The following is a 21,974-nucleotide window of genomic DNA, read 5'->3' on the forward strand; positions in this document are numbered from 1 at the left end:
GCCTCCATTCAGGGTTAGAAAATAACTGCTATCAAGTAGTTATTGTGCTGCTGGCAGTTTTAGATTTCATAAGACTTGGTCTGTGCCAGTAGTAGTCCTTATGGCCTTCCTATCACTGTAAGAACAAATCATGGAAACTAGGCTAAATATCACGGCTCTTAACGTCATCCTATTTTTTCAAATATGGAACTACTTAACATTTTAAACAATTTCATCTTCAGTCAAGTGATAAACATCAAACCTGCATAGAAAAATATAATTAGAAGCAGGGGTGTAGCTAGAATTTTCAAATTTGTACTGACAGCTCTCAAACTGCTACCCCCCTCCCCAGCCAAGCTACGGCCATTCTCGTAATTCACGGTTCGCTCTTTTAGTGTCGATGGAGGCATTCGCTGTAATGCCTCTTCAGTAATATAATATAAATTCACTCAAACTCGGTTCCTTGAATTGAAAATTAACCTGAAATGTCAGTTCTTTGAAAAATGCAGCATGGTAGTTGGGGTAGAGACTTTATGCTTTTGTTTTCTGTAGCTAAGGTACAGGTTTTGAGCTCGAGTAAATTACTAACCACCTGCTACCACTAACTAGGATGTTTCATTCACACACACACATCCCTACCTACCTCTTAGTGCAAGAAATATGGACAAAGCCTAAAATAAACAGGGACAGATATTAAATAATGTTCTCGTGAACTTAGAAAGTTGCTAGAATAACAGGATTTGAATATTTCTAAAGGACATGAAGTCTGAAGCTCAAATGTCTGTCATTATTTAGCAACTTCAGCCTTCAATGATTTTCTAGAAAATCACAAAATTTATGAGGAACAGACAAAAACTATGGGGCAAAAATCTGGACATTCTGCAAAATTTGGACAGTTGAGAGGTATGCTACCTACCACACACACACACACACACACACACACACACAACCTCTTACAGCAACAAACTCATAAATAAAACTGAGGCAAAGGCCCAAAAATAAGGACATTTTTTTTAAATATTGCTCTTATAAACTTAGAAAGATAATAGTAGTAGGTCTTGCATCAGTACAAATTTTCTGAATGGTATGAAATCTGAAACTGAAATGTCTGCATTATTTTCTAACTTCAGTCTTTAACAATTTGCCACTAATTTGCCAGAAAACTGCAATTTTATGAAAAACGGACCAAAAATGTGATGCAAAAATATAAAAATTGCCAGACAATACAGCTAGGAACCTGTCAAAGGAGGGACACCATTTTAATATGAGCACAGTTAACTTAGAGCAGCTGATGCATTTCTGAAATAAAAGTAATGTATAACTCTGATAATTAGTTATTTATAAAAGTAAACGCTCTATGTTTTCTTCCAAAATTGCTATTTTGTGGAGGGATCATTAGGGGAAGAGCAACATTTTGAGCTAAAATCAGGGACAGTTGAGGTTTGGCTATGCCTAATTCTATAAAGCAATTTGCATGTACCCCTCAACCTGTTAATGCAATAAATCTGGACAAGGCCAAATATATTGAGGGAATACTAAAAACTGCTCTTGTATAAACTGGGACAGTTGATAGAACAGGTCTTATTTTAGCATGCATTTTTCTGAAGGTTATAAAGTCTGAAACTAGTGTGTCATTATTTAGTGACTTAATTCCTAAATCATTTGCCAGAAAACCACAAATTGAGGAACAAACCTAAAATAAGAAGCAAAAAATCTATTCATTCTTTGAAAATCTGGACAGTTGGGAGGTATAGTTCAGCTGGGGCTGTCTAAATTTGCCACCCTTCCCCCTCACAAAACCATGGTCGAATGGAGCCTCCCCCTGCAGCCATTCCAATGATCCATTACTTTGCTATTTCACTCCATTTACCATAAACACTAGTGTGCATACTGATTTACTTCTATGATGATTTGAACTTCATTTGAAAGTTTTATTTTGCATTTTACAGCACAAACACTAAGACATCTGCTAAACAAACTTGGCATTAAAATTTCTCTGCCCTTGAAACTCACATTCATTGAAACAACATTAAAACCCACATTCAAAGAAAAATACATTTTACCCGTGGCAGATAATTCTGGGCTGCTTTTAAATCATAAGCCCCTTGCATATGAAACATACATGTGCTTGATACACCTTCCTATTGCTTTGAACATTTTTCCAGTAAACAATGAAACAAAACTGCCCAATTCAGAACATTTCCATCATAAAAGTCTAGTCAAACTTCTACAGTCCACCATTATCAGTAAATATGCACAATCTCTGAAGTAGTAAAAAAAGTCATCTAAATAATTCCACGTTAAATAAATCTAAAACTAAGGAAGAGGTTGCTGCTAGCAATCACCTTTATATTTCATGACTTCACTGAAAAATAGTGTCCGATGCCCCTGAGGAATAAATTGCCTAAATTATATTAATAAGCTAGCAATATTGCAATAGGAAATGGATGGCAAACTGATAACAGGCTCATAGTTAGTGTCTTAACTTTCAGTAAAGCAGCATTCACCCCTTATGGGAGTAGAACCAACAACCTTCTGCATTAAAAGCAAGTACACAACATTTTGTGCTACTAGCAATGTGAGCCGACTTAGCATAATCAGCACTAAACTTCTCTTCCCCTGCAGCTCTCAGTTCCTTGTAAAATCTACGCAATACTCAACTACATCTCAACTTTGCAGCACAAGAAGTCTGGAAAAAGCCAAATTTATTGGGGTGGGTCAAAAGGGGAAAAAACAGGAACACATTAAACATTGCTTGTATAATCTTGGAAAGCTGCTAGAATAAAATGCTGTGTTACCATCATACATTTTACTGCCAAGGTCACTGTGCAAAATAGTCAGAACAACATACCACTATGCCAAATCACCTGCTTTGTGAAAGAGGAAGACTGAAACTTAAATGGCTATCATTTAATGAATTCAGTTCTCACCATAGCTGTCAACCTCTTAGCACAAAAGAGCTGGACAAACCCAGTAATGAGGGAATACAGCCCTCAAACATATTCAGTGAATTCAGTTCTTGCCATAGCTGTCAACCTTAGCACAAAAAACCTGGACAAAGCCAATAACAGGGTATTACAGTCCCAAAAATAAGGACAAATTTCAGTCATAACTTAAAACAATTGCTATAAAAAAGGTTGTGTTAGTATATATTTATTGCTAGAATATAAAGTTGTTTTACTATGTCACAAACACAGGGATAAGATGCAGACTCTACACAGAAGGCACCCCAGCCAAGAATCAAACCAGAAAACCTACAGCTGTGAGGCAACAATTCTGCCACTGCACCATCAAATATATAAGGAAGTAAACATTCAGAAACCTGAAGTCTGAAATTTAAATGCCTGCCAATTTGTTAAACAGGACAGTCTGACTTGGAACAAAAAAAAAAAAAAAAAAAAAAAACACAATTCTCAGCAGAGGCCCAGGAAAAAATAATGCAGACATGTCTTTGTAACATGGGAGGACACAAAAGCAAACCCACACAAACACAGGGAGAAGATACAGACCCCCCTACAAAGAAGGCACCCCAGCCAAGAACCAAACCCAAGAACCTACAGCTGTGAGGCATCAATGCTACGTTGCTACCACTGCACCATCAAATTTCAAGCATTGCAATATTTAAAAAGCACAGATACAATACAGATATTGATCAGATCAAATATGAGGCAAAAATCTGCAATTTTTTTACAAATGGTGGTGGGTAGGGAATTCAGGTCTTTAACACCTGCATACAAGGTACAGGGTTCAAGCCTGAGGTATTCCCTATCACACCAGTACATCCCACCTGGGGCATTTACACACACACAAAAAACCCTTCTGCAAGTGGAAAGAGCTTCAGACAGAAAACAGAAAGAGCAAACCCTAAGTTATATTGTTCATTGAAACAGATCGGTGCCGCATTGTGATCCCTTATTCCTGGGAGATGTCCACTGGTGAATGTCCTGACTTGTGCTATGTATTCCATAACTTTTCAGTTGTCCCTAAGGGAGAGTTCTATTCCTCCACTAGTCTAGCATATTTTTTCAATAAACAGTTAACTGTATTGTATACATGAGCACATGACACTGAAAACAAAGTAGGCAGCACTGAAAAATAATGAACAAATACAATGCAAACAGTGCTTTACAAAACCAATACCCATAATCTCTAGCCCAAGATATTAACCTGATGTCCTGCTAACAGAGAGAGTGATGTGCCATTGCAGTTTTTTTTTTTTTTTTTTTTACACAAAATAAGTGAACAGTCATTTCTTCCTCTGTTTGTCATCCCTTTCTCATCACCTGGTAATTTTGTTTGAGAGTGCAATTTTTATTGTAATTGAATTTTTGTATGAAATTCTGTTTTTGTTTTTAAATTACATAATATCCCTGGAAAAAGCTTAATAACAGCGGTGCTTGGAGGAGACAGAATAAACCTAAACACTACCCCTTGATGTAATGTTTCTTTCTGGGAGAAAATGGTAGGTCTGTACTTAAACATAATTTGCCAGCCTTTCTAGAGCATATGAAACTGGGATAAGAGGTGTCTGCCACTCCATTCAGAGAACCCTCCTTCAGCAACCACAAAAAATATCTCCTAGAAATAAATATAGGCACAACAAAATAGAGATGTCATAGAAGTTAATAGTGAAATAAACTAAGTGCAGGAAGCAAGAGGCAGTAGTAACTTACTAGTCCTGCTGAATAGGCTCACTAGTCCTGCTGAATAGGCAGTAGTAACTCACTAATCCTTCTGAATGCTTCAGATTTGGTAAGGTATATCCTTTCCTGCCTCCAATCATATAGCACGTTTTCCTTGCATCTCCTCTTATCCTCCCCATTTGGAAATAGACAGTGGCATTATATACACACACACACATATATATATATATATATATATATATATATATATATATATATATATATATATATATAAAGCTGATACACAACAGAGAAAAAGGATAGCAAAATGACATTTAGAAAAACAGCTACTGGCAACAGTATCAGCACTACAAAAACTTAACTAAGAACACCATGAACACCATTCTAAGGGTAAGGAAAATACTATTGTACTCTGCAGGAAAACTACAGCAGATGTCTAAAAACAGTTTAGTCAGAAGTTAATACACTTATTCAGCCTGGTAAAAAAAGTCACAACTCTGACCTTCCATGGATGAAGCAAACTAAGATAGAATGCAGATTTAATTAATTTCACTTAAACACTGCTAGCTCCCGTAAAACTGTCAGTTGGTCCAATTTAGCAGTAAGTGAAGTAGGTGGTGTCACTTCTACATTCTCACTTATTACAACTCCTAAAATAGTGATAAAAAAAATTATTCAAAAACTTAACCCCCTTTCTTGCAGCAGCTAACCCTCCAGTAGAATATACCTGCAGATGCCATTTCATACTCAGTACCTATACTTGTAAATTTCTCTCTCCAAGAATCTATATTCCCAAAAACTTTGGAAACAACCTTTGTTAGTCCCTTACATAAAAGTGGAACATTTTTGAGCTAGCAACTACACATGTATATCAATCTTGTACCCTCTCTAAACTACTTGGAAAATGTGTTCACCTACAGTTCATCACCTACCTAACAAAGAAAAATTTGCTTTTCACAACACAGCATGGATTTAGGCGAGGCCACAGCATAGAAAGACCATTACTAAGACAAAATCAAGGTGAAATGGTTTTGTTTTTATTTCCACACCTGTCCAATGCACTCATTACAGTTTCAGATCCCATATTATTATTATTAAGACTCAATAAACTGCACCTCACAAGCAATACATTCATCTGGCTTAAAAGTTACCTTAACCACCCAACACACTGGTTACCCTGGGCAGATAAGCTGTCAGCACCTCAGGAAACAGTATTAGGTGTGCCACAAGGTTTAATATTAGCACCATTGTTCTTTAATATATTTATAATTAAAATGCATGCAGCCTCTCTCCTATCAAACACAATGCAAAATGCAGGTGATTCAACACTAGTATGCGCTGCCTCTTCAGTCACACAGCGCCAAGATGGCCTACAGTATTCCTTTATAAAAACTGAAAAATGGCTTCAGCAATAAAAAGTAAATGTAAGTCCAAAGAAAATTATGTATTTTCACCTCCAATCCGCCAATGAAACCAGTATGACTTAAAAATATGTCAGTAATACTAGATTTGAACTAGTACAAAACATGAAACTACTGGGTATAATTACTGACCACACATTAAGATTCGATCAGTATATCCATTATGCTCTTCACAAAAGCAAGCATAAAGTAGGACTTCTTTATGAAGTCAAACCTCTTACATCAGACCATGCACAAAAGACCACAGCTGAAGCACCTCTACTTCCTAGTCTCCTGTATGCCTTGTCAGTTTTGACTAGCATGTAGTCCATTCAGCCAAACTTGAGAGGTTGTCTGATATCACTTGACATTTGCAAATAACATTAACTGAACACATCACTGTCAGTCCCTTAACTCACACGAGCCACTAAATCTATTACCTTACACTCCCACAGCATCCTCTACAGCCCAGGCCGATGGTGTGCCACCAGACAGTTATTACGCCGGAGCTCACCTCATAGAGACAGGAGTTCACTGAACTAACACTTAATGCTTACTCAAAAATCTAAAACTCCCAGTGGTGACTCATACTTTGTACATGTTGCTAAATTGTGAAACTCTCTCCCAACAAACATTAGAAATATCTCATTTTGCCTGCTATTTAAAACCACCTTAAAAACATACCTGTCAGCAAAAAGGTCTTGCACTTGTAACATCCCCATTATGATGCCACCTTCTTATTCTATTAATTTCCAATCTATATTCCTTCTCCCGCTTCGGCCAAAAGCATTTGAACTGGCACCCTTGGTTGTGACTCGTGAAACCACCATAACGAATCCGCTTCCCGCTCGGAAAGCATGAAGTTAACGCTTCCTCCTAAAGCATTTGAACTGGCCGGTTGGCCGGAAATACATGTGCGGAGCTCCTGACTGGCTGCCCTGATGCGCTACTGGCTGGTCGGCCGGAAATACATGTGCGGAGGCTGGAGCTACTGTCTGCGCTGACGTCATCGTGCAGTAAAGCGTGAAAACAAAGAAAAGTGAACATTTAAAATGCTACCCCCCTTCTACATAAGTTGCACTGATTTCAGTACAGTGAGTATGCCTCCCGACGTCCCTGATTAGAAGTGAGAGTATAAGGTTACAAAAACCTAAGTTACACAAAGGTAGAGGTCAAACCTAGTCAAGATAGGGAACGCTGACACAAAGATAAAAGGTTTGAAACTGGTATCATGAAATGAAAACAGAAACCCAAGGGGAGCATGTACACAGAGAAATGGTGGCCACACTTTGGAACTATATGGAATACCACAACCAAAAGAATAAGAAAAAACTTGCATTTGATTCTGCAATTTCAGTAACTGGCATGCCAGTACCTGCCTAAATCAAAGCCAGATTTCAGATGACAAAAGCCTCATTTAATAAAAATGGAAAGATCCCAAAATTCAAAAAGTCGGTTTTCATGTTTTGCCATAGTGCATACCTTTTTGCTTCAGACAAACTATTTCTGGCAAACCCCAAATTAGGCAGAGGAGTTGCAAATTCTCTTCAGGTTCCACTCATGAGGGTTTACACTTTTGACCTGCTGAGGTGATCTGCAAGAGAGTCAATTTCCCCCAACAGATACTGGGGTAGAAGGTGAAGGTCCAAGCTTTGTGCAGTGTCCCATAAGGACATGGTTAGATGTTAAGAGGATAAGAGTGCATGCCCCCCCCCTTGCTCATTTATGTACCAAATCACTGTGGTGTTAAAAGTTTCAGTAGATTCCCGGTTTCAAGGTTTCCTTGAAAGCTAGGATGCCCTTGAGAAAGTACAGTTTTGTACCTACCATAAATGTAGATGTTCGAGGATCCACATTGCTGCAGTCCTAACTATTGGGTAGTCCGCTGTCCAGTCGGCCCGAATACCAAAGTATAGGTCAGGGCGCATTAGACTGATGTCAGTACGTCAGGGTACTAATGCGCATGACCGACGTCATATCCTCAGTCTTTTCTTGCCCCAGATGTCAGAAGACCCTAAAAAGACAAGGCCCAATATACCTGCACCAAAAATATGTACAATATATACAAAACTATCAGCATATAACCTCACCTACACAACCACCCCTAAACACAGAGGGGAAGGAGGGAGGGTCAGCAATGTGGATCCTCGAACATCTACATTTATGGTAGGTACAAAACTGTACTATGTTCTTCATTCCACATTGCTGCAGTCCTAACTATTGGGTAGAATCCCAAAGCAGAGGTAAGGGAGGCTGGCAAATAAGCAGGAGCTGACAACATGCCTTGCAAAATAGCTGTGGCAAAACCAGCCCTAGACTTAGAGTAGAGAGGAAGGTGATAATGCTTAGAGAAAGTATGCACTGAACTCCAAGTAGCTGCCTCCAAAATATCCTTAGTTGCCACCCCCCTTAGGAATGCTGTTGAAGTGGCAGTAGCCCTAGTGGAATGAGGCCTAATCCCAGCTGGAATCTCCTTGCCATGATGGGAATAACAAAATGCAATGCAAAACCCAATCCACCTAGAAATAGTTTGTTTTGACACAGGCTTGCCCTGCGAACTCAAAGCAAAAGAAACAAACAACTGCTGAGACTGCCTAAAATCCTTAGTCCTGCTTAAATAATACCTGTGTACATCTAAAGTGTGCAAAATCTTTTCCCCTTTATTTTGGGGATCTGCATAAAAAGTAGGCAAATGAATAGTTTGGTTTAAAGCCACACTAGAAACCACTTTAGGCATAAAGGAAGGATTAGTACGTAATGATACCCTATCCTTATGGAAAATCAAAAAGGGCTCTACTGCCATAAGGGCCTGCAACTCAGACACCCTTCTTGCAGAAGTAATAGCCAACAGAAAAGCAGTCTTCCATGACAAGTATTTCAATTCAGCAGTAGCCGCAGGCTCAAAAGGTTGTAGAGTAAGTTTTCCAACACAAAATTGAGATCCCAAGCAGGAGTAGGAGCTCTCGGTGGGGGTCTGATATTCTTTGCCCCTCTAAGAAACTGCTTGAACAAAGGATGCGAAAACAATGGTGGGTCACAATCATAGTGAGCTGAAATTGCTGCAGCATGAATCTTAATGGAAGAGAAGGACAAACCTTTGTCCAATAACTCAGTAAGATATTGAAGAGCCACACTCAAATTAGGCTCAGAAATCTCCAAATTCTTTGCTGTACTCCAAAATAAAAATCTCTTCCATTTTCTTTCCTTGTACTAGGTCTTCTAGCTTCCATAATCACATTTAAAACTTGAGGAAGTTGAGACCTGCTGTGTTTCAACACAGAATATGCCAGGCTGTTAGATGAAGAGAGTGAAGCTTGACATTGAGCAGATGACCGTCCTTTTGAGATAACAGATGTGGAATCAAAGGTAAGGGCCATGGAGGCTTCCTTACCAGACTCCTTAGTAGTGGGTACCAGTGTTGCCGAGGCCAATCTGGAGCTATTAAAATCATCCTTGGCTTGTCTTGTCTGACCTTTAAGAGCACCTTTGGAAGAAGAGGCAGAGGTGGAAAGGCATACACATGAAGATTTTTCCAACTGAAAGAAAGAGCATCCACTTTCCAAGCTGTGTGATGAAACCCCTTTGTGCAAAACTGTGGCAGCTGGTGGTTTAGTGGAGAAGCGAACAGATCCATGTCTGGAGTTCCCCATGACACTGTCAATTTCTGAAATACATGAAGATCCAGTTTCCACTCGTGGGGATCCATGATTTGTCTGCTTAACACATCTGCTAAGGAGTTCTGTGCTCCCGCAGAAACCTTGCCTGAAGAGTTAGTTGCAAGCTGGTCTCCCATAAAATCATTGCTTGCCTGCATAGAGGATAAGAATGTGTTCCCCTTGTTTGTTGATGTACCACATGACAGTTGTGTTGTCTGTTAGAATCAACACCTGCCCTGGAAGAAGTAACTCCTTGAAAGCTATTAATGCAAACTGGACTGCTAACATCTCCTTCATGTTGATATGTAGATGCTGTAGTCTGGCAGGCCACTTGTCTTGTATCCACTTTCCATTCAGATGAGCTCCACAAGCAATGTCCGAGGCATCTGTCGTTAAAATCTGACTCGCCTCTGGCCGGGTCACAGAGAGTCCCTTGTTTAGGTGACATTCCTGAGCCCACCACAAAAATTCTTTTTGAAGGCAAGGTATTATTTGAATGACAGTGTCCAAATCCTGGCAGTGCTGTGTCCATACATTTTTGAGATACTATTGCAGCTTCCTCATATGCAGTTTGGCATTGGGAAGCACTAGAATACAAGATGCCATGAACCCTAATGCTTGAAGGACTGTCCTTGCAGTCAGCACGGACTGATGAGATAGTTGATGGAAGTAAAGGGATAGACTCTTTTGTTTGTCCGGGGTTAAAAAGGCCATCTGGGCTGCTGTATTCAGTCTCACACCCAGAAAGCACATGTCTTGAGAGGGTACTAGACTGGACTTTATTTCGTTCACAGAATACCCTAGGCATCTTAGCACTGCTATAACATATTCCAGATGCTGTAGAAGGTCTTTCTTTTCTTGAGCCAGAATCAGGCAGTCGTCCAAGTAAGGATAGATTTGAATTCCTTTTAGCCTGAAGTAAGCTATCACTGGATCCAGAACCTTTGTGAATACTCTGGGCAGTAGATAAGCCAAAGGGCAATGCAGAGAACTGATAATGAGAATTTCCAGCTCGGCAGATACTTCCTGCAACTCAGTCTTATAGGCACATGAAGGTAAGCTTCCTTGAGATCTAAAGTTACCATCCAGTGATCTTTGCCCAGCAGAGGTAAAAGCTGTTGTAACGTCAACATCTTGAACTTGGGAATGTCCAGATAAGTGTTGAGGACAGATAAATCCAAAATTGGTCTCCACGTGTTCCCCTTCTTTGGTACTAGGAACAGGCGAGAATAAAATCCTAGGCCCCTTTCTGATACAGGGACTGGCTGAATGGCCCCTATTTGGAGTAACAGAGAAATTTGCTCGTGAGCCTCTTTCCTTTGTGGAGGAGGAACGTCTGGCATGCCTTTGAAAGGGGCAATGTATGGAAATAAAACCTGTAACCGTGGTGAATGATATCCAACACCCATTTGTCTTGAGTAATTAAATCCCAATTTTCTTTGAAAAGAGACAGTCTTCCTCCCAAAGGAGCTGCCAGATGAGAATCTACTGGCAGCTGAAAAGGCAGGTCATTGGGTCTGTTTAAGGACTGACCCCTGCCCTCACCAGAAGTCGGAGCAGGTGAACTCCTGTTCTAGGCCTAAAGAACCTTGAGCTCTGCCCCTACCACGTCTAGACCTACCCCTAGACTGGGAATCATAAGCAGGATATGTCCATCCCTTAGTAGGCCAATTTCTACTAAACTTGGAGGCTGCACCTGCAAAAAATCTTTAACAGTTTGCATAGACTTAGCTTTGTCCTCCATTTTCTTTAAAACTGCTTCCACAGGCGAACCAAACAACACATCAGACTGTAAAGGAGCATCCAAAATCCTTGTCTTAACATGCTCAGCTAAATTCTGATCCCTCAACCAGGCATGCCTGCGAAGAACAGAACTAGTGGCAGCCACCCTCGAGGAGGCCTGTACAGCATCAAAACCACATTGCAAAGAATGCTTACCCACTTGTTCAGACACGAACTAAATCCAGCAACTCTTTACACTCAATACCTTCCGCCAAAGCATCCACCTTAGATTTCAATTGTGAAAGGAGATAATTTTGATATTTTAGCATGTGAAACTGACAATTCAACGCCCTCATGGCTAAAGTGGAAGAAGTATACACTTTCTTACCCCATCTATCCAAAGCCCTTGCCTCTTTATCAGTGGGAACAGGGTTTTTAACAACAGAGGCCTTAACACCTTTAGGTCCCTGAGAAACAGTTTCGGTCTGCCCTAGGACTCTTAAAAGATACTTATGAGCTTCAGGCACCCTATAGTACCTATCAGGTTTAACAGGAGCAGGAGGCAAAGAATCAGGGTTCAGGAAGCCTCTGCAAAACATCTTCCACCACATTTAACACAGGAGGTATAGCTAAGGGCCTATGCTGGGGTAAAACAAGAATTCCCTAAGCCTTTTCCTGGAATCAGAGTAATCTTGGCCTTCCCATTTAAAGTGCTCCCTCATGGAATGCAGAGTCTCTGAAAATGAGAAATCCTCAGGAGGAGAAGCTGTAGGAGTGGAATCATCCACATCAGAATCAGAATAAAGAGGATACTCCTGCAAGTCTTCCGCAGAAGACTCAGAAGCCTCTGAACACTGTTCAAAACTCTCAAACTCAGGTTCCACCCTAGGCCTCTTATCAGGAGGGGGCATAGAACCTCTAATCAGAGTAATCAAATCTTCTGCCATTTTAAGCATATGTTTCTTAGGCACAGAACCTGAAGTGCTAGGAGAAGCCCCCACTGAAGCTAAACCTGGCCTACCTCTCAAAGAAGGTTTGGAAACAGAAGAGGCTCTAACTACCTTGGGAAGAGAGGGAAGAACAGTTACCTGAGAAGCCCCTCAGCCTGGCCTACCTCCTGAGAGGCACATCCTGTAACAGTAAAGTCTCTGCCTGAGACTCCAAGGAAACTCTGTAAAACCTCTGGCTCCACTGAGCCTTCTAAAGAACCGGCGTCCAGGACTGCGGTTCATCAACCCTAGGCTTGCTGTGTGTTTGTCTTTTTTTTTTTTGAAGCGGGCGGGGAGCATCCGGCGGCATTTTATAATTACAACGCTTCCCAAACACTAACCTGGCACAGTCTAACCTTCTCTTAATATAAATCTAGCACAAGGCTCAGGCCCTAAACAAGGTATACACAAGGTATGGTAATCCCTATGAGGTATCTGTTTCCCACAAGAAATACAGTTATTCACTTTTCTGACATCCGGTTAAATACTGAGGGCAAAAAAAACCAAAATTTCCCCCGGTACTTAGCCAACTTTGATTAAACTCCGACTTCAGAAAATTTCAGAACGCCAACCTGCACTCGCAAAACTGCTTCTGCATCGGACCATAAAGACTGAGGATATGACGCGTCATGCGTGTGAGCTAGTGATGGCGTGGGTCATGCGCGTAGTACTACTCTGGCGTCGGCGTCAGTCGGCCGACTGGACAGCGGACTACCCAATAGTTAGGACTGCAGCAATGTGGAATGAAGAACATCAGCCATCACTCCCCTTTAGATTTATGGGATTTTTCTGAAAAAAATTTGTTCCTTTTTCCTTGGGCTTGCAGTCTGCTGGCGTGAGTTCCCCAAGCCAGGTCTGAAGCATCTATAGTCCGTATCAGATTTAGGTGAGGGATCTTAAAAGGTACCCCTAGGTTGTGATTGGAAGTAAAGACCCATTACGTTTAGTCAGGGAATGAGTGGAATTTTTTGACCGAGGGATTGACTGCGCCAATTCAAAATGTTTTACAAGTGCCACTGGATCTTCCTCATATGAAGTCTGGATAGAGGAATCCTCAAGATACATGAGGGCTATTTATCCCAAAAGTCTGGGAACCTCCCGTGCTGGAATTGAAGTGGAAGAGGAGACTGGAAAAAGCTCATTAAGAAAGACACATCTTCCTTTGGGAGGAAAGTTCTTGGTAGATTTGTGTCCAGCCAGGCCACCAGAAAGGCTAGCTTTCTGAATGGGGAGAGTGGATTTCAAGTCTCGGCTGTAACCTAGAGAGAAGAAAATGGTCAGTTTGTTGCAGGGAGGAAAGAAGCTTTTCCACAGAGTCTCCCTGTATAAGCCAGTTTTCTAAGTAACTGAAGATCAGACTGCCCTTGGTCCTGCAGTGTGCTATTACTGGTGCCAGGCATATGACTACTCTGGGCACAGCAGTTAAGCCAAAGGGCAGAACAGTACCTGCTCTAAATTGTAGATGCTTCCTGTGAGATCTTGCAACAGGGAATGTGAAGGTGGCACCTTTTAGATCCAAGGTAACCATGTAGGTTTGAGGAACAAGCAAAGCCAATAGCTTTTGCAGAGTAAGCATTTACAATTTTGGGACCAGAAGTTGTTTGGTTTAGTCTTGACAAATGTAGTATGGCCCAGTTCCCCTTTTTCTTGGAACAAGAGTCTCGAGTAATATCTCGCTCCCCTTTCCTTCTGAGTACTGCTGTAAAAGCAGACCTACTTGGTTCAAAGCTTCTTTTAGTTGGTTGGGTGGAATGGTAGGAATGCCAGCAGGCTTTGGGAGAGGAGCGAACGAAAGTCTGTAGCCTAATTTGAAGATGCTCACCCACTTGCCTTTGGTAATTTGACTCAGTTATGAAAGAGAGCTAACCTTCCTTCCAGCTTTGAATGGATAGTGGGGTTTGGTGGAAGGGAGGGAGTGGTTGGGGTGAGAAGAGGAGCAGGGGTAGTGAAGGAACTGGTAGTCATGATTACTCCCTTTTGGCCCCCTAGGGTCAGTGCCCACTAAACCTAAAAGTAGATTCTGGCTGCCATCTTTTATTTTGTCTCAGTGGTCTATCCTTTCAGTCTTCTCCATCTTTGCCTTTGTGTGTGTGTGTGTGGGGGGGGGGGGGGGTTCCAAGATCCAGGACTTAGTGGGATAGTTAGTCTCTGCTAAACCTAGACCTACAGAAAGTTGACAGTCTGTACAGATTTAACTTCCTCCTTCAGTTTTCTGAAAGTCTTAGCTTCGAGTCCAGTCTCGGTGTAGAGGAGCATCTAGAAGCTCATTTAACAACCTGGAAGGGACTGCTCCCTTGTCCTACCACACCTATGGATAACAGACCCTGAGGCAACTACCCTACTTGATACTTCTACAGCATCATAGCCACAATGTATATACTTTGCAACTTGAGATAAAAACTGGAAGAGAAGAGATGGAAGATTCTGTTTCATATGGTCCAGCAGTTTTCCTAGTATTAACCACATAAAACTGGCAACTGAGAGCTCTCAGCCAGGTTGCACAAGTAGAAGAATATTTGCTAGAATAATCCAGGGTTCGTCTATCTTTATCGTAACGCAGTGTGTTTCTGGAAGTGCTGCCTTTACTTCCCTTACAAACCCCGAGTCACCACTTCAGATCAGCAGTAGGATTTCTAAAAAGGAATCCAAAAGCCTAGGACCTTGTAGAAATAGACTGGCTTCTTAGGAGCAGATGGATGGAAGTCAGGATGCAGGGATGAGTCTAAAATATCCACTATTTCCAACAGTGGAGGAATGACCAAATGTTATGCTTAGGGAGCTTCAGAAGTTTTCCAATTTCTTGGTGCACTTATTAAAATGGGCACAATGAAGACAAGCAAGAACGTTGTGTTCTGGGGTTAAGCAGAAAAGGCAAAGAAAGAAAAGGTCCCAATATAGAATACGTTTTCCACAAAGACAAACATTAATCCTAGAACTGATCTATGTATGTACACAAAGTCTAAAGACAAAATGCATTTTTCACCAATGGGGAATTTAGCTGTGAGAAGCACACTGTAGACTGTCAGTGGGGTTGAAGATGAATGTGGATGCTTTGGACTCATGTCGGAGAGAAAGAGCTTAAGAGGGATCTAGCTGATTATCCTTACACCCAGAGGTTCTGACAGGTGCAGGGTTGTCCACTAGCCCTGGAAGAGGGAATGCTCTGGTACTCAGGCAATCCAAGGGCCATCACAGCAAGAAATACCCATACAGTATTACTGCAACAGTGAAATAAAATGATAGTCTTACAAACAGCAAGAACAAACCATTCCACTTACCCATAAAGCTAATTATTTTGAATGATTTTAGTAAACACAAAGCACATAGTACAGAAACAAAGAAAAACGCATCTTCCTCAACAATGACAATCACTTCACTATCCTTTAAGTAACACTTATCTTAAGCAATAAAAAAAAAATAAATTCTCACCCAAGTTGTTGCATAAGTTGTTCCTGGTACATCTGATTGGTGACATATGGGACATAGACCTTCCTGAAGGGTGGACAGTGTTTCAAGACAATTTTACTAATATCGGTCAGGAAAACATTCTTCTCCAGATGCTCTTCCAATTCAAGAAGAAAGCTGACAAAGGACATAAAACATTTTTTAAATATGGTGGCATACAAACAGGAATTTGCATGCGTCAGCTCTGTGGTTTGCTCTGCAGTCTCCAACCTAAAGCAAATGCCACAAAAAAAGCCCTGACAAAACAAAAATAATCCTGCAGCATAGAGTGAGGTGTGGTTATGGATGAAATAAGACTGTAAACACAATGTGATCTGACATGGAGCCAAACACTGTTACAAGTACACAACAGCAAAACGAGAGGCAATCATCTGTCAATGGAACAAACACTATGTATAGAAACCCTGCAATGCTTAAACGGTTGGAAATTTTAACCTGTAGAGAGATTTAACAAAAATGGAGAATAAACTTGAGCAACTCCAAATAGCTCCCAAAGAAGCTTTCATCTTACCAGCCCCATAACACATGTTTGATCCTGAACATGCTCCAGATTATCCAAACTATTAGGGCAGGAACCAGGGAAGCCAGCGAGGGGGGTGCAATACAAACATGCTGACTCACTCACCTAGTGGGAGAAGCAAATAGGATTACTTGGGTTCCTCCACCAGGCCACTATGTGGTGGAAGGCCCAGGACTGAAGTGGTCTTGCTAAGAATGTGGTTATGTGTAAGCCTACAAAAGTATACACGTACTTCAGCTAAGGGAGGAAATAACACAAATGTATAAAATCATATGCTCATTAAAGGTCCATCACAGTAATCACTGTACCCCAATTTTCCATACAACAGGTATTTAAGAGCACTAAAAAGATAATTCTGCTGCAATCCCTCTCTTTTCTTTAAATGACATCATAGGATGCCAGCAGAAAATGATGGCTGCCATTTGAGAATGAACATGAACCAATCAAACACTGTTAATGCAAATCCACATCTCTGAAAATCACTTTCAGAGCCAGAGAAAAGCTAGCTCTTACATCCCTCTAAATGGGGAAGGAGGACATTACACCTTCAACTAACATGTACCAACTCCATGGTCACAAAACAATGGGGGGAAAAGGGGTAAACATATGATTGCTGAAAGTGGCTCTCAGATGTGGATCTGCACAAACAGCAGTTAAGACTGAATGCACATGATCTGACTACCTCACAAAAAGTAAGAGAAAGGAAATTAATGGCCATTGAAAAGTAAGTTAAAAAGGCAAAACATTTTGAAAAGTTTTTATAACAATGTAAATTTAAGACAAAAATGTTAGCCTGCTGTCCAGAAAAAGACATTTGGTGTTCTGGAACATTTTGAGACAGTTCCAAGTGTTTTTGGGATATAAAATTAAGGATGCAACAAAAGCTATAGCCATGAACTATGTACCTACACGAAAAGACTAGCTCATCAATACCATAATATATGGGGACATAAGATTAAGTATTTAGGGGTATGGATAAAAATGGTTTCTGTTACGGCAGTTAAGAAAATGTGGAATGAGACTAAAGATAATACCAAATGGAGAAAATGGAAGCTCCTGTTTATGGCTATGGATAGCAAGATACAAGCAGTAAAAATGCTTTTAGTCCCTTTAGTTTTATAAATAGGTCAGGCATATTTTTTATCAATCAAAAGGGAAGTTGTGGACAGTGGACAATTAATAAAGAGTTACCCACATGGGACTGGTATCTGAATATATGCAGAGAGAAATGGATATGGAGAGCCCTAAGTTAAAGACCTGCTCGGGTAGAGTTTTTAGTTGAATCTAAACTGGAAACAGCTGCCGATTGCATAATCAGCAAGACATAAAATACTTGCTGAGAAGGTTAGAAAAGATTGGGGGGAGAGAATGGAAAAGCAATGTATAAGGGAACAATGAGATAACACTATGGGGCTCCCAAGTATGCAAAAGTCTAAAGAAGTCTCACACTTCATAAATGTGCCCTCACTAGATTTCCCCTTCTAGGTCTCCCTGATGCATCACTATTTCAAAGCAAGTTCCAATCCCCACCTATAAATATTTCCTGCTGAAAGCAGACTTCTCACAAAATACTCTCAAGCACCATAAAGAGCAATTTTAGCTGGAATATAAAAACTGTGCAAGTACAATACTTCTCCCTTGCCAATAACACCTTACTACCACAAATCTGTCATTGTCTTTTCTTCTTCAGTCACTATTTGAACCCTTCTAGCAATCAGCATTGTTACTCCTATTTCCTTAGTACTTGATGTCCTGATAAATGTTCTCTGAAATCCTTTGCCAAATTCACATGTTCATATTCTATTCAAATGTAATCTCCTGCAACATTATTTGCATCGGCATTCTTTAAATATAATTCAATACCTGCTTTTTGTTTATACCTAAAAGGCCATTTACATTCCACAATAATATGAACACAATAACCATTATGATAGAAAGCGATTATTCCCACCCATGTGTATTTCAATGCACACAGTTTGGAAAGCAGATCTCTTATGCAGTTGCTTTAAAACTTTTTGCTAGAATGAAAACTAAAAAAAAAAAAATCATATCCATCCTCTTACCTTACAAACATACAAAACTATATATATTTTAAAAAAATGAAGTTTACCTCTCCAGACAGGAGCAGTTGCCCCAAATAAATGGCTGCACACACAGGAATTACCTATTCTAAAATGAAGGTTACACATGCAAAAACATGTTACAGTCTGAGGTCCCATTTATACAATTGTTCAGTGATTTTCTCTCTATTCCCAGTCAGATGTAAACAGCCCATATTTCATAAAACATTAAATTTTAGCCTTTCAAACTAATTTGTGCACTGTTGTATTATATGCGTTAAAGTATTAGGGCTGCTGGGGAGGCAATTATTTAAAACTTATTTCCCACACTTTCTAAATGGAATGCTTGTCAATGCAGCTTTGAATTTAAATTACATTGTAGCCTGTACATTTCAGCACATCAACCCCCCCCCAATTTTCTTCATAAGGTCAGGGTGCCATATAAGCCATCTCCAAATGCCACTCCCCTACCATCTTCAATGGTCATGACGGATGGTTGAATATCTTCTCACACAATTAATTCATCCATCTTGAGACCTCAACCAAGGACAGTGGAGTTGCATGTTTTCTATACAATCCCTCCCATCTCCAAAAATTCAAACTCTCACAAAAAACTAAAAGCAGTTGTGGGAAGCAGCACAGCTACATGATAAACAGACTAGCTACTGAGCACAGAGACTGCGCAGTATCAGAGCTTAAAACACTGTGTAAATAAATGGTCTCTAGGGGATTTGGTCTTGTTGTCACGAGTTCTCTTAATTGCTTGCCCCTGCAAACATCTTGTTTCAAAGTAAAAGCAGTTGGTAATGAGAAAAAAAAAAAAAAAAAGAGAGAGAAAAAAAGAGTAACTTTGCAGATCCATGAAAAAATTGTTGTAAATATATCAGCACACACTAGCCAAGACTTCTCATAGTTAATTGCTTGCACCTGTAGCTACCACTGGGAAAAGTCATTTGCTAATGAAAAATAGCTAATAGCTAATGCAAATAAATGAAGTATATGGAAAAATGGTTTTCTTGTGTTTTTCAAATCCATTTGCAAAACACACAGTCGACATCCACTCCTGTAAAACCAGAAGAGCTTAAATATATATATATATATATATATATATATATATATATGATCATACAGTTTCACGTCTCCCACCCACCAGCCCCAAATGACATAATACAGACTTCCTTTTTCCAGTGTTTATGTTGTTAAAATGTAAAACACGGATACAACTAAGAAAATTACTATAATATATCTAACATATACTCCATTCACTGAAGGAAAAAAAAAAAGACTCCCACACTTCATATTTAATATCCTCAACTGCATACTAAACACAGCCTGACAATATATCATGCGATTTACATCATGACAGTTTACATGATAAAACTTTCCTTAATCCCTACAAGGTCTTAGACATCAGCAAAGTAGGGTATATGCTTTACAGTTCACACACCAGTTTAAGAAAACAAAATTCTAATTTTTCTCAGTCACTTCTTGCAAAGCCATATTTCACTTGTTTAAATAAATATTCTATATATATATATATATATATATATATATATATATATATATATATATATATTTATTCACTGAATTGATGACTTAAAGCTTCCCCATTTATTCACTAATTTCACTAAGTAATAGTCTTCCTGATCTCAATCTATCAACACCAGTCTCCATTTCAACTCCAAAGTACTCTATTCTTGTCACGCAAGCATTTTAGTTTGGAAAAATAGTTTGACAGTTTCTGTGTATTGCTACCATCAGAAGAATGGAAAAATAGTTTGACAGTTTCTGTGTATTGCTACCATCAGAAGAATGACAAAAAATGTCCCCTTCTGCTCACTCTCTAATTTGCTGGCTAAAGGTTTCCTTAGTCTGCTCTGAATCTAAAAAATATACATTATGAAGACTGCTATGTACAGCATTCTTGAGTTTCACATCTGTCTCGACATTCCCAGACTGCGGAGATAAACTTTTCACTCTACACCAGTCAGAAGAGAAGCATCATTTTCCACAAACATGTTGTCCCCGGTTTTATTACTTTTCCTTTTACCACAAAATATTTCCAGGAATCTCAGCTTCTCTTTGTAAGCACAATCTTCCAACTCTGAGAAGCCTCACTCCGCAGGCCTTTGCTTCATTTCAACCTCAGTTTTTCACTTATTTTATATACAATGCACTCAGGTGTTTTATTCTTCCTCAAAATTACTGCAAGCCATCTCCAACAGCAAAGCTGAAACATGAACTGCTCTTATCCTTTTCTGGTTGATTTGCTGTTACAGTCAACAAATTTCTTCTTTGCTGGCATCCAGGCAATGCTGTTATTTGCCAGTAACTAAACTGTATCCATTCGGATAGTAACCTGCACCCCCCCCCCCCCCAAACAAAATGCAGTTTTCACAATGGAAGTGATATAATCATCCTGTTGATCAATGTACAGGCAATCCTGGGAGCCCTAAACAAGATATTGCTCAAATTGCCACCCTTAGCCTTCAGAGTTGTCCATAGCAAACACCAAAGTCTTATCTCAGGAATCTGTCAGAATGGCAGATTTAAAAAAATACTTATGAACTAGACGTAGAATGCAATTTCACTTGTTAAAGACAAGTTGTCAAATTGAAAAAACTTCAAATTGCATTAAAGTGTTATGTAACCTTAGCTTTGTGTGTTAAGCAAGAATAGCGAATTTCCACCCCCCCCCCCAAGAAAAATACCAGGATATCCAGTATTTCATCTGAGCTTTAGAATAAGCAATAATAAATGACTGGGTGTGGGTATATCAGATTTTACCCACAACTGGTGTGGTTTAATTATGAGGTCAAAGCCGTATTAATCAAACAAAGCCAAACATGGGTAAATCGTGATAATCCACAACTGGGTGTGGGTGTATTACACAATGACATAATTTAAGAAATTGATTACCTTTCTTAAATAATGTCTATGTAACAGTGCTGCAGTGTTCCTCTGCATTTTCCCTTGTTTACTGATGCACTGTGGATGTGTATGGCACTTCAGTTCCCAAGCTTACACAGTACACATCAGTACAGTACAGGAAAAGTAACAGAAAGGAGAGAACCTCTACTGTAGATTTTGTTTTAACTGCTGAGATTTCAAGAGGGACACTGCAGGAATACAAAGAAAATCCGGTACTTTTATGATTTAGTTTTGCAGAATGCACCCGACTTCTCTTGTATTTTCCTCTGTCCCTCACCACATCCGCATATACCAATAGAAAGCCTGGCCAGTCAGAGGTAATTCAGTGATATCAGCATATACCAACAGAAAGCCTGGCCAGTCAGAGGTAATTCGGCGACCAGACATTTTTCGATCAGTATACCCTCGATTTACAAAGGGCAAGTTGGTTGGGCTGTCCAATCACTGTGCTTGTTTACAACTAGCAATGAGCAGTGATCTCATAATATGGGATTTTGCATTTAGGCCTCGGCATTCATTTGCAACAACCTGCATTTCTCATATTTACTACTTAAAATTTGAAATGCCTAAGTTTTGACAAATGCGAAGGTGTAGTCCCCTGGCCTAGAG

General features: G+C 39.9%; 1 protein-coding gene across 1 annotated transcript in view; it reads right to left on the bottom strand.

Moving 5' to 3' along the window:
• Positions 1 to 21,974, bottom strand: part of LOC122792889 (rho guanine nucleotide exchange factor 19-like) — a 178,286-nt gene that overhangs the window by 99,185 nt on the left and 57,127 nt on the right. The window contains exon 3 of the mRNA XM_044060448.1: positions 15,819 to 15,971. Coding sequence (XP_043916383.1) covers positions 15,819 to 15,971 — 153 coding nt within the window. The remainder of the gene's footprint in view (positions 1 to 15,818; positions 15,972 to 21,974) is intronic.

The sequence above is a fragment of the Protopterus annectens genome, chromosome 2.part0, assembly GCF_019279795.1.
Source record: "Protopterus annectens isolate FY-2018-M chromosome 2.part0, PAN1.0, whole genome shotgun sequence".
Lineage (NCBI taxonomy): Eukaryota > Metazoa > Chordata > Ceratodontiformes > Protopteridae > Protopterus > Protopterus annectens.